The 12,685-nt window shown below is 45.9% G+C and overlaps 1 protein-coding gene across 5 annotated transcripts in view; it reads right to left on the minus strand.

The window, feature by feature from the left end:
• CLCN4 (chloride voltage-gated channel 4) overlaps positions 1–12,685 on the minus strand; it is a 124,682-nt gene that overhangs the window by 106,745 nt on the left and 5,252 nt on the right. For 2 of the 5 annotated variants that reach the window (XR_012241737.1, XM_073616353.1), the window contains exon 1: positions 1,212–1,342. Coding sequence is in view for 1 of the 5 variants with exons in the window: in XM_073616353.1 (XP_073472454.1) it covers positions 1,212–1,269 (58 nt within the window). In the remaining 4 variants the exon portion in view is untranslated. Of the gene's footprint in view, positions 1–1,211; positions 1,434–8,236; positions 8,400–12,685 lie in introns of those variants that run through there. The other 3 variants (XR_012241739.1, XR_012241738.1, XR_012241740.1) reach the window with 3 other exon arrangements.

Here is a 12,685-nt window from a genome sequence, read left to right on the forward strand (position 1 = left end):
ACGACAAAGATGGTAATATACCCACTAAGGAATGTCACGGCATGGGAGGGAAATCACCAAATCATAGGCTATAAGCATAAAATGCTAGCCAACTTGATCCCAGAAGGGTGGAGTGAAACATAATTTCCATACAGGGAAGGACTCACAACCTGAACCATAGTAAATAGGGAGAAAGGTTCCCTAAAAGAACTGGGACTGGACAGAGCATCTAAGAATGATGTCCTGTTAAAAGGAAGACCAGGACCACTCTAGGTAGGCCCTATGGCTTTAAGACTGAACTCACCTAATCCCATAAAGATCAAAGGAAGAAGAAGTTCATAGAACTGTCAGGGCAGACATTCACCTCAACATGTGATAGCTTATCAAGGAAGAACCCTGAGGTTGTCTTAGGAACCTCTAAGGAGTGTAATGGTGGTCATCTAGCCCACCCTGAGTGTCACAGATATAGAGTACCAAACGTACAGGAACAAAAGGGACAGATCAATATGTGAGGTATCGCCATCACAACTTTCTCAGAAACTAACCAGCATGCTTACAGATTGTCGCAAGAACCCAAAGTTACTCAATTCAGACACAGGTCACAACTTGCAGACTCTAATCATTCACCTCTGTCACCAGCCTTCAATACTACAGGCCACCACTAGAGGGACTCGCCCAAAATCTATCTGGCTGTGCAGATACAAATTTTACATACAATCTGGTTCCTAAGAGATCTTGTGCAGCCAAGAGATCCCCACACAGCCAAGAGATCCCTCACATTTTTCTGTGAGCTAGAAGTTTTACTTTTCCCACAAGTTTTTGGATTGGAGCTTTTTACAATATGCAAGATGTCATTGGAGTGAGACATTATCTGCCAAGCTACTGATATTGTAAGTTAAGGCCACCACAACTGCATCAGTTAGGTCATACTTTCAGCTTGGGGAAGCAGAACAACACACCTTCATACACACTGCATACACCTGCATGTGCCGTACATTTACACTACATACAACATACATACACACTGGGGTTGTTTTACTAAAACTGAAGAGTGCAAAATCTGTATACTGTATACAACACAGATATACCCTCCATACACAAACACTTACCTTTCTGCTGGCATTTTTAGTTCCCCATGTCCCGACTGGCAGAAAATCAGAAAAACTGATTTGTCACTGATTCAAGGAAATACCCATGATATCATACCACTTTTTATATCTAATGTTACACACCTGGAGAACCAAGGCTCAATCCCATGAGGTCAGCATAACCAGGCAAAGTAGAAGACATCCCACACAAGAGAAGGCAGAGCACAAAAGGTAGAGGTCCTTACCGCAGGAACCGGTCGAGATTCGAACCATGTATGGGCAGGCTGAATGTAGCAATCACTGTCTTCTCCTGGTGGGAACAGCTTTGCAGGAAAGAAATGTATTCAGTGTATGGCCTGCAAAAGACAGTCAGAATGGTTAAAATGATAGAGCTGAGGGTCAAATTAAACACATATCAATCAGCAATGTGGAGGCACCCCTGGGCGAAGCCTAATGCAGGCCATACATGGAGCAAATTTCTTTCCTGCAACCCATGAGTTGAGCAGGAAAGAAATTTGCTTGATTTCCCCATCAACACAGACAGTTGACAGGGGAATCCCTCCCACCAAGCCACTGTATTCCCCGGCAGTATAAGACAGCGATTATAGCTAGTGGCTATACAAGTCACTATCAATAATCACATGTAAAATCTTGCAGGCTGGTTGCACCCAAGTTGATTGATCGATCGACTTCGTAATTCAGCCTGCACAAGGACGTTGTCCAAAGGTAATGTACCAACAGATCTTTCAGAAAATGTTCTCACAATGTAGGAAGAACCACCTGTTCTGAGACTCCGGAATGTACAAAAGAAGACAAAGGTTCTCCAATGACAGGACATTCTTAAAACTGGGAATTGAAAAATTCACCAACCTTAGAAGACTAATTCACTAGTTCAGGAACTACCTGTATCTCAGAGGCTGAAGCTTAGTATGTATCCTGATCCACAACACTGGAAGAAGGATGTAAGGTAGTTTGAAAGCAGACTGGGGGATAGGAGGTGCCTTGAAGAGGCTGGCTGATAGGTAACTCCTGCTGGTGATGAAAAGTTTCCAGCACTGCTTTCTGATACAAGATCCACTTGGATCCTGGAGACAATTGGACCATCAGAAAGACATAGCTCACTAGGGCCCTTGTTGACTTTTCTTTCCATCTGAATTTCCCACAATGTGGGTGTCATTAAAGGTCATTAGGGAAAATACTGGAGCAAGCACCCTGGAGAAAAATTGTGATGCATGGGGCAAAACTAGACAGTTAGAAAGTCATTAGTAAGTATATGCCCTGACTGACCACAAAGATCAGAGGGTCACTCTGAGAAAGAACAGGGATGGTAGATCTGATGGATACCAACTGGGTGGCCGGAGAACCAGGCTTGGATACCTGAGCATGCCAACTCCAAAAATAGCAGAAGGAAAGAAAGGAGATGAAGACTTTCCCTAGATCTTCAGTGTTATCCTTAAATATAATGTCAAAGGTAGGTCCAAAGATGCATCATCCCTCAAAGACCAGACAGGGTCAGGCACTCCTTGGTTGCAATGTCTGCATCCCAGCACTTTAACCAGAGTGTTCTGCCATTTGTATGGACAACATTCCTATACAGATGACAAGCCAATATGCTTACAATAGGTCATCACAGCAGAAGTGTAAAGTTTCAGGTATGTGCCCCACATGCCCACTTAGGTAAGGATCCACTGCCACAGTGGAGAGATCGCTTTCAAGGGAATTTGCAGCCAGAATACAGCAAACGGCTGGGCCCAACATCAGAAACTAGGTTTTAAAATGGGATTCTAACTCTATAATCTATAAATGTGAGGAGGATTCACTCTACTGTCCTAGTGGTTTCCCTGTTAAGGTTGTTCACTAGCAGATCCACAGTGGGTGTACACCACTCTTTAGCAAAACTTTTCCAAAACTAAAACAAATCCAGCAAATGCTTAGATGTGTCCAGAACCTATCAGGTTCTTCCACAAGTGGGTGTAATAGGAAGGTCTTTGCAATTGTAAGAGCTCAGAAAGACCTGAGACTGGGAACAGCAGCTGATCCCCTAGAGGAAGAGCAGAAGGTGCCATATTATTACGTTTCCAAAGGGTCTCTTTTAAACCTTAGGCCAATAGCAGGAAATTGTGATTCCTCAAAAATAGTCCCACTAGGGAGAGATTGAAGGGAAGTAACCCTGAATCAAAGTAAGAAATGGTCACTGTGACCAATGGCTGCCTCCAAGGCTGAGAAAGGATCAGCAATAGACTGATGGGAAAGGCATGAGACTTATGCCGCGTACACACGGTCGGACTTTCCGGCATACTTGGTCCGGCGGACCAGAGTGTGCCGGACAATCCGCCCGTGTGTGGGCGGCGGCGGACTTTTCCGGCGGACTTCTTCCCAAAAGCCCGCCGGACCTAGATTTTAAACATGTTTGAAATCTTTCCGTCGGACTCAGTTTCGGGCGGAAAGTCCGCTCGTGTGTGTGCTGGTCCGACGGAAAGCCCGCTCGTGTGTAGGCTGGTCCGACAGACCAAATACGACACGAGGGGATGGTATTGCATCTCGCGCTCGCTGCAATAGGAAAAACAAATCTTCCTATTGCGGCGAGCGCGGGGCATACCAGGCCCTTAGGTCTGGTATGGATTATAAAGGGGAACCCCGCTACGCCGAAAAAACGGCGTGGGGTCCCCCTAAAATCCATACCAGACCCCGATCCGAGCACGCAGCCTGGCCGGTCAGGAAAGGGGGTGGGGACGAGCGAGCGCCCCCCCCCCTCCTGAACCGTACCAGGCCGCATGCCCTCAACATGGGGGGTGGGTGCTTTGGGGGAGGGGGGCGCCCTGCGCCCCCCCCCCCCAAAGCACCTTGTCCCCATGTTGATGAGGACAAGGGCCTCTTCCCGACAACCCTGGCCGTTGGTTGTCGGGGTCTGCGGGCGGGGGCTTATCGGAATCTGGGAGCCCCCTTTAATAAGGGGGCCCCCAGATCCCGGCCCCCCACCCTATGTAAATGAGTATGGGGTACATGGTACCCCTACCCATTTACCTAGGAAAAAAGTGTAAGTAATAAAACACACTACACAGGTTTTTAAAATATTTTATTAAACAGCTCCGGGGGGGGATCTTCCTCCGGCTTCGGGGATCTTCTTCCGGCTTCGGGGGTCCCTCCGCTTCATCTTCTCCCGGCGTCCGGTTGGTTCTTCTCCGCTCTCCGGCCTCTTCTCCCGGTGTCGCAGGTCTTCGGCCGGCCCCTCCGCTCTCTTCATGTAGCTCTATTGCGAGCGGAGGTCCGGACTTCTGGGCTTCTTGGCTTCTTGGCTTCTTGGCTTCTTGGCTTCTCTTCTCTTCTCTTCCCCCAGATGTTGACACGACGCTCTCTCCGGCTGGACTGGTCTCTGAGGGCTGCGTTGTGACTTATATAGGCGGAGACCCCGCCCCCATATGATGTCACAGTCCTTGGGCATGCTGGGACTGTGACGTTTTAGGGGGCGTGGTCGACCACGCCCCCTAAAACGTCACAGTCCCAGCATGCCCAGGGACTGTGACATCATATGGGGGCGGGGTCTCCGCCTATATAAGTCACAACGCAGCCCTCAGAGACCAGTCCAGCCGGAGAGAGCGTCGTGTCAACATCTGGGGGAAGAGAAGAGAAGAGAAGAGAAGAGAAGAGAAGAGAAGAGAAGAGAAGCCAAGAAGCCCAGAAGTCCGGACCTCCGCTCGCAATAGAGCTACATGAAGAGAGCGGAGGGGCCGGCCGAAGACCTGCGACACCGGGAGAAGAGGCCGGAGAGCGGAGAAGAACCAACCGGACGCCGGGAGAAGATGAAGCGGAGGGACCCCCGAAGCCGGAAGAAGACCCCCGAAGCCGGAGGAAGATCCCCCCCCGGAGCTGTTTAATAAAATATTTTAAAAACCTGTGTAGTGTGTTTTATTACTTACACTTTTTTCCTAGGTAAATGGGTAGGGGTACCATGTACCCCATACTCATTTACATAGGGTGGGGGGCCGGGATCTGGGGGCCCCCTTATTAAAGGGGGCTCCCAGATTCCGATAAGCCCCCGCCCGCAGACCCCGACAACCAACGGCCAGGGTTGTCGGGAAGAGGCCCTTGTCCTCATCAACATGGGGACAAGGTGCTTTGGGGGGGGGGGGCGCAGGGCGCCCCCCTCCCCCAAAGCACCCACCCCCCATGTTGAGGGCATGCGGCCTGGTACGGTTCAGGAGGGGGGGGGCGCTCGCTCGTCCCCACCCCCTTTCCTGACCGGCCAGGCTGCGTGCTCGGATCGGGGTCTGGTATGGATTTTAGGGGGACCCCACGCCGTTTTTTCGGCGTAGCGGGGTTCCCCTTTATAATCCATACCAGACCTAAGGGCCTGGTATGCCCCGCGACGGGGCTAGCAAGGTGTCAATCTCGCCGATAAAAGCGGCAAGATTGACATCCTTTTCTAGTCCCGTCGCACCTGAGTCACGTTCAAAATGAACGGACTTGTCCGTGTGTGGGCAAGTCCGTTCATTCTGAAAGTCCGCCGGAACTCCGGCGAAAGTCCGTCGGAAAGACGGGCGGACTTAGCCCGCCGGAAAGTCCCGGCGTGTGTGGGCAAGTCCGTCCGTTTTAAAGTCCGGCGCACCTGGCGGACAAAGTCCGTCGGAAAGTGTGCCGGACCAAGTAGGATAGAAAGTCCGCTCGTGTGTACGCGGCATTAGACTCTTTTCACACTGGAGGTGTTTTTCAGGCTCTTTAGCGCTAAAAATAGCACCTGTAAAGCACCTGAAAAAAGCCTCTGGCTGTGCTAGCAGGATGTCAAAAAAAGTCCTGCAAGCAGCTTCTTTGAGGAGCTTTAGGAGTGTTGTATACACCGCTCCTAAAGCTCCCCTGCCCATTGAAATCAATGGGCAGTGCCGCCGAAGCGCCTGCAAAGCACCTCAGCAGCGGCACTTTGCGGGCGCTTTTAACCCTTTATTCGGCCTCTAGTGGTGATAAAAGAGCCCCGCTAGCGCCAGAAAAGCACAGCAAAAACTATAGTAAAGCTTTACCGCCGACGCCCCCGCACTGTCAATGTGAAAGTGCTCTTAGGGGAAGATTTAAAAAACTAGTGCATGGAGAATCTTGTGCAGCTGTGCATAATAACCAATCAGCTTCTAGGTTTTAAGCTGAACTTGCACAATTTTAAACCCGCATTTCAGTCTGACTTTGTGAGCGATTTCAGAGACATCTGTGTGGGTTCCTGCACAGATGTCTATTGAAATCGTCCCCAAAGTCGCCAAAAGAAGTGCAGAAACTACTTTTGGGAATCGGTGCTGCGCCGCAAAGTTGGAGTCGTACCGATTCTGACGGTACCGTTGCCGGCAATAGCCGGCAATTTGACATGCTCATTGTCAAAACCTAATTGAACAGGCTGAAGATGGAAGCTGATTGGCTACTTTTCACAGCTGCACCAAATTCTGTGTGTACCAGTTTTAGTAAATCTCCCCTTTAGTGTCTTAGCAGCCAGAAACAGTGAGGAATTGGGTGAATGTGGCCACAAAGTCTAGTGACTGTAGAAGAGACCCCAGTTGACAAGGATTTCAATGATATAGTAAACCCTATTATCATAAGGTAACAGGATTCCAGATCATAGTATCTTTCAAAGGTACAGAGCAAATGTCCTGCAAACTATTAGGCGAGTGCCAGCTGGGGCCCCACATTTGCAATCAGACAGCCCCCTCTGTATCCTAGAAACAGACATGTCTTGACTGTGTGCCAGTAATGGGACCAAGCTCAGGTTATGAGGCAAGGCCTCATGTACCAGCAAAACCCAGACAGTATGTGATGAGATACGAATGGCCAGAGGTGACTAAAAGTCACTGTAGACGGCAGTAGGAAGAGACCGAAGATCAGAGTTCGACATGGCTCTTTGCAAAGCAAAGAGGTGCTTCCTCAAATGGTGGGAAAGAGAGCATCATGTGGATGACAGCAGCGTTCGGTCCCTCGGGCATTAACTCTTCCCACAGTAGGGACCAAAAGAGGGTGGGAATTGTAAGGGTACCCAGTAATACTAATAATAAACTAGTTCCTGATGCTCAGCCTGATCAGCCTACTTAAAGAATAATTATTCAGAGGCCGGGCAAAAGCTGAGACTAACATGTTACCTCACATATGTCAACACAAGGCTCGTGGTCTGAACCCAGCCCACCAGGCCTTGTCATGTTGCTCTTGCATCCAGTTTTGCAGCTAGAATGTGGCGGAACTCCATTCTGCCACCTCTGGCTCTCACCCTCCGCTCCTACTCCCTGCTGTCCCTTGTCAACACAAAAGCCTTTGCACTCAGTGGCTCCCAGGACTCACAGATCCCTGCATGCATTCATGGCGGGGCTCAGCGGGGACAGATCTTCAGAATCTGATAGAGAGAATGATCTCTCTGCTAGGCAGGGCCACCTACACAGGGAGGTACTAGAGTTGGGCAAGGCAGGAAAGAGAGATGTGAGGAAGCTTTGGGGGGGTTGGGGCTGCACACTGTGAATAGTGCACCCCCAAACCCTGCACTCTGTACACCGCACACCCATGAACTCTGCAATCTGTACATAACACACTCCTGAACCCTGCACTCTGTAAGTAGCATACCCCTAAACCCTGCATTCTTTACATAGCGCACCCCTTAACTGTGCATCGGTCACCAGTGGAACTGTACTCACTGTGCATAACGCAATCCTGCACTCTGTACCTAGTACACTCCTGAACTTGTACGTAATGCATTCCTGAACCCTGCACTCCATATGTGGGGCATCCCAGATACAACTGGCCCTTTGAGGGCAACCATACTGTTAATGTGGCCCACAATGAAATTGAGTTTGAATCACCTGTGTTACCAGAACCTGGTCTGGAAAGCATTTTTTTCAGAGCCCAGTGCTTATGTGTCCCTATTGAGGAAGTTACCATTATATATTGTTCCTTTACTGATTTAAAGCCTAAACCCAGGCAATTTTGTTTTTTATTTAGTTTTGGATATCCTGTCTGTGAAAGGGGTAAAAATTCTGTCACATTTTTATCTCTGTCTATGACTCCACTGGGGTGTGTTTCCCTTCCCTGCTGTCCCTGTGATGCCTAGATAAGAAATAGTGAAATCAGAACTGTGTCTTTGTCGGTTTCCCCATTGGAGAGGTTACCTATCATTTCCTGTACTGACAAGAAGAAGAATTTTTAGGTGATTTTACCTTTTTTGTTAGTAGGTTGTAACACGTTCTTCACCTCTTCTCTTCTTTTCTGCTAATTCACAATCACAGAACTGGTAAAGGGTATGATGGCAGCAAATATAATTTGGTTTCCATAAATTGCAATGAATACATAAACAGGACTCCCATGTCAATGTCAACTGACCTACAAAATGAAACCGGATAACAGATTAGCCTCATTTTATTATAATATGATTAAATCACACAGTACAGCTAGTAGGGCAGAATATATTCTCTGGGTATCATTACTATTACACTTTATATTATATATAAATATTTAGCAGAATGATGATAAACAAGGTATACAATTACAAGACAGTAATATGTTACTACAAACATACCTACTTTTTGAGATGGGACCAAGGGACACCTAATAGCAAAAGTATGTAGCATAGGACACACCCCCTGCCATGCCCCCTTAAAGGAGAATTATAAAAAAAAAAAAGATTAATTAAAGCATAAGCGTAAAATAAAAACATTCCCCTCTGGGTGATCTATGTACATTGCAAGGATTATAACATTTGTTGCAGATTCCTACCTTTTGTTATTCTGAAGAAATCACTGTTTGATCCTCTGTGCCCCTGTGCTGAGTGGGTCTAATGGGAGTGGCTTCATAATTATCAATCAGCTGTGCATCTGCAGAGCACTAATGAGGAAAGCTGCCGGGGCTGAATCCCTTTAGAAATGTTCCTATTGGGAGTATCTCACCAAAAATGAAATTTTTGTTGCAAATGAAATCTGAAAATCCTGAAATCTGACTTGTATCTTAGGCAGACTTCTGGGAAAATCAGTGAGCCAATCACACAAGCAGGAAATTATGTTTCTGGGAAGTGGTCAGTACACATTCTGTGTACAGAACAACTCCAGGTAGCCATATTGCATTTCATTTTCAGAAAATGACAGAGCTACAGATTGAAAAGGAAAGGTAATTTTTAATAACATTAAATTAAAATATGACTTGTGTTGCAATTGTATACGCTATATAATTTTATTTTGTTTGCCATTTCTTCCCCCACAAAAGTGGAGTTACCCTTTAAACCCACAAGTACATTTTTTTTTAATGTCTACTATTCCTTTATACTGGCTTTTGAAATTTACAAATGTAGCAATGTAGAAATTGGATGAAAGATTTAGCACTGGAAAAAGACCTTTAATAAAATAAAAAGTGCATTTTATATACAACTATATAGATCAGACCAAAATGAGGGACAAATGAGGAGGAAAAAGGGAGAGAGGGACATTGCTCCAAATCAGAAACAGTCCCTCGAAATCAGGGACAGTTGGGAGCTATGCTAGAAATGTTTGTAACAAGTTTCCTGTTGATTGGCATTTTTTCTGCATTTGACATGCATTTGTAGCAAATGCTATTGGCTTTATTTGAGCAATACACATGGCAGTTCAGATTCTGTGTTTGACCTGCTTTGCATTTTTGTCCCACAGAAATCTTTTCAGCGCTGGCTGCTCTAGTCCCTATGAACTAGAATAGAAAGTATATTGAGATTTGGTATATGAACCTTGTTGCTAGAACAACAAAACAGATATAGCCACCCTGCAAAAATAGATTACTAATGCTTACCTGTCTAGCAGGTGGTATGTTAAAGTAAAACTATAGGCAAAACTTTTTTTTCATTTTGGATAGAGTAAGGGAGGGTTATAACCCCTGTTGGATTTTTTTGTTCACCATCTGTGCCCCATTGCAAAGATTTCTCTTCACTTCCTGTGCCATAACCAAACAGGAAGTGAGAGGAAATCCCTGCAAATTAAGGGAATTCTTATGGGGACTCCCAGGTCACCAGGACTAGTGTTCCCATTGGAAGATTTCCTCTCTTTTACTTTTCAGGGGACAACCCAAAATTTGGGATTTTATTTTACTTTCACTTTCAAAGATAATGGTAAACAGGACACATAGAGAGGGTGGATCTCCCAAGGGGGGGCACAGACATTAATAAAAACTGATAGGTGTTCTAATCCCTCTCCGCTCCATACAAAACTAAAAAAAAAAGGTTTGCCTTTAGTTATACTTTAATTGTTTGCACTGCTCAGGAGCTGTGGGCACTGCCATTATCCAATACTTGTGTGTTTCGCTTAGCATGCTCTCTGCTAGGGCCTGTGATTCATCCCGCTGGTTGTTATATCACTACTAAATGTTTTAGGGGTAAGAATTGACCATACCTCCCAACATTTTGAGATAGGAATGAGGGACACCTACTAGCTAACGTACAGTGGGGACGGAAAGTATTCAGACCCCCTTACATTTTTCACTCTTTGTTATATTGCAGCCATTTGCTAAAATCATTTAAGTTCATTTTTTTCCTCATTAATGTACACACAGCACCCCATATTGACAGGAAAACACAGAATTGTTGACATTTCTTGCACATTTGTTAAAAAAGAAAAACTGAAATATCACATGGTCCTAAGTATTCAGACCCTTTGTTGTGACACTCATATATTTAACTCAGGTGCTGTCCATTTCTTCTGATCATCCTTGAGATGGTTCTACACCTTCATTTGAGTCCAGCTGTGTTTGATTATACTGATTGGACTTGATTAGGAAAGCCACAAACCTGTCTATATAAGACCTTACAGCTCACAGTGCATTTCAGAGCAAATGAGAATCATGAGGTCAAAGGAACTGCCTGAAGAGCTCAGAGACAGAATTGTGGCAAGGTACAGATCTGGCCAACGTTACAAAAATTTTCTACTGCACTTAAGGTTCCTAAGAGCATGGTGGCCTCCATAATCCTTAAATGGAAGACGTTTGGGACGACCAGAACCCTTCCTAGAGCTGACCGTCCGGCCAAACTGAGCTATCAGGGGAGAAGAGCCTTGGTGAGAGAGGTAAAGAAGAACCCAAAGATCACTGTGGCTGAGTTCCAGAGATGCAGTCGGGAGATGGGAGAAAGTTGTAAAAAGTCAACCTTCACTGCAGCCCTCCACTAGTCGGGGCTTTATGGCAGAGTGGCCCGACGGAAGCCTTTCCTCAGTCCAAGACACATGAACGCCCGCATGGAGTTTGCTAAAAAACACCTGAAGGATTCCAAGATGGTGAGAAATAAGATTCTCTGGTCTGATGAGACCAAGATAGAACTTTTTGGCCTTAATTCTAAGCGGTATGTGTGGAGAAAACCAGGCACTGCTCATCACCTGTCCAATACAGTCCAAACAGTGAAGCATGGTGGTGGCAGCATCATGCTGTGGGGGTGTTTTTCAGCTGCAGGGACAGGACAACTGGTTGCAATCGAGGGAAAGATGAATGCGGCCAAGTACAGGTATATCCTGGACGAAAACCTTCTCCAGAGTGCTTAGGACCTCAGACTGGGCTGAAGTTTACCTTCCAACAGGAGAACGACCCTAAGCACACAGCTAAAATAACAAAGGAGTGTCTTCACAACAACTCCGTGACTGTTCTTGAATGGCCCAGCCAGAGCCTTGACTTAAACCCAATTCAGCATCTCTGGAGAGACCTAAAAATGGCTGTCCACCCACGTTTACCATCCAACCTGACAGAACTGGAGAGGATCTGCAAGGAGGAATGGCAGAGGATCCCCAAATCCAGGTGTGAAAAACTTGTTGCATCTTTCCCAAAAAGACTCATGGCTGTATTAGATCAAAAGGGGGCTTCTACTAAATACTGAGCAAAGGGTCTGAATACTTAGGACCATGTGATATTTCAGTTTATCTTTTTTAATAAATCTGCAAAAATGTCAACAATTCTGTGTTTTTCTGTCAATATGGGGTGCTGTGTGTACATTAATGAGGAAAAAAATGAACTTAAATGATTTTAGCAAATGGCTGCAATATAACAAAGAGTGAAAAATTTAAGGGGGTCTGAATACTTTCCGTTCCCACTGTATGTAGGCATAGGACACACTCCCTGCCACACCCCCTTGAAGGAGAATTAACCAAAAAAAAAAGGTTAATCAAATCCACAAGGGTTTTTTTTTTTTTTACCACTACCATTCCTTTATACTGGCTCTTAAAAAAAATGCAATAAATTAGAATTTGGATGAAAGGTTTAGCACTGGGAAACACTTTTTTGAAAAATTAAAAGTGCATTTTATATATAACTATATAGATCAGACCAAAATGAGGGACAAATGAGGGGGACGGAGGGGCATTGCTCCAAATCAGGGACAGTCCCTCGAAATCAGGCACAGTTGGGAGCTATGGAATTGATAGAAGGAACCACAGAGCTCAGCGAGGCACCAAACATTCCTCACTCCCAGAAGTGTAAGAGCATGTGTCCAGACCTATCTAGACTTACAGACAGGCACCCTGAACAGGCGGACACATAAGTGATAAACTTCAGTCTGACTAAATCACGCCAAACAGCCAGTGGGCAAAATCCATATTTTGTATTTGGGTGATGCAGAGAACCCCTGCAAAAGGTCATTCTTGTGTAGACAAGGGAAAGGTATCACAAGCTTG

The sequence above is a fragment of the Aquarana catesbeiana genome, linkage group LG02 (assembly GCF_042186555.1).
Source record: "Aquarana catesbeiana isolate 2022-GZ linkage group LG02, ASM4218655v1, whole genome shotgun sequence".
NCBI classification, from domain to species: Eukaryota; Metazoa; Chordata; class Amphibia; order Anura; family Ranidae; genus Aquarana; species Aquarana catesbeiana.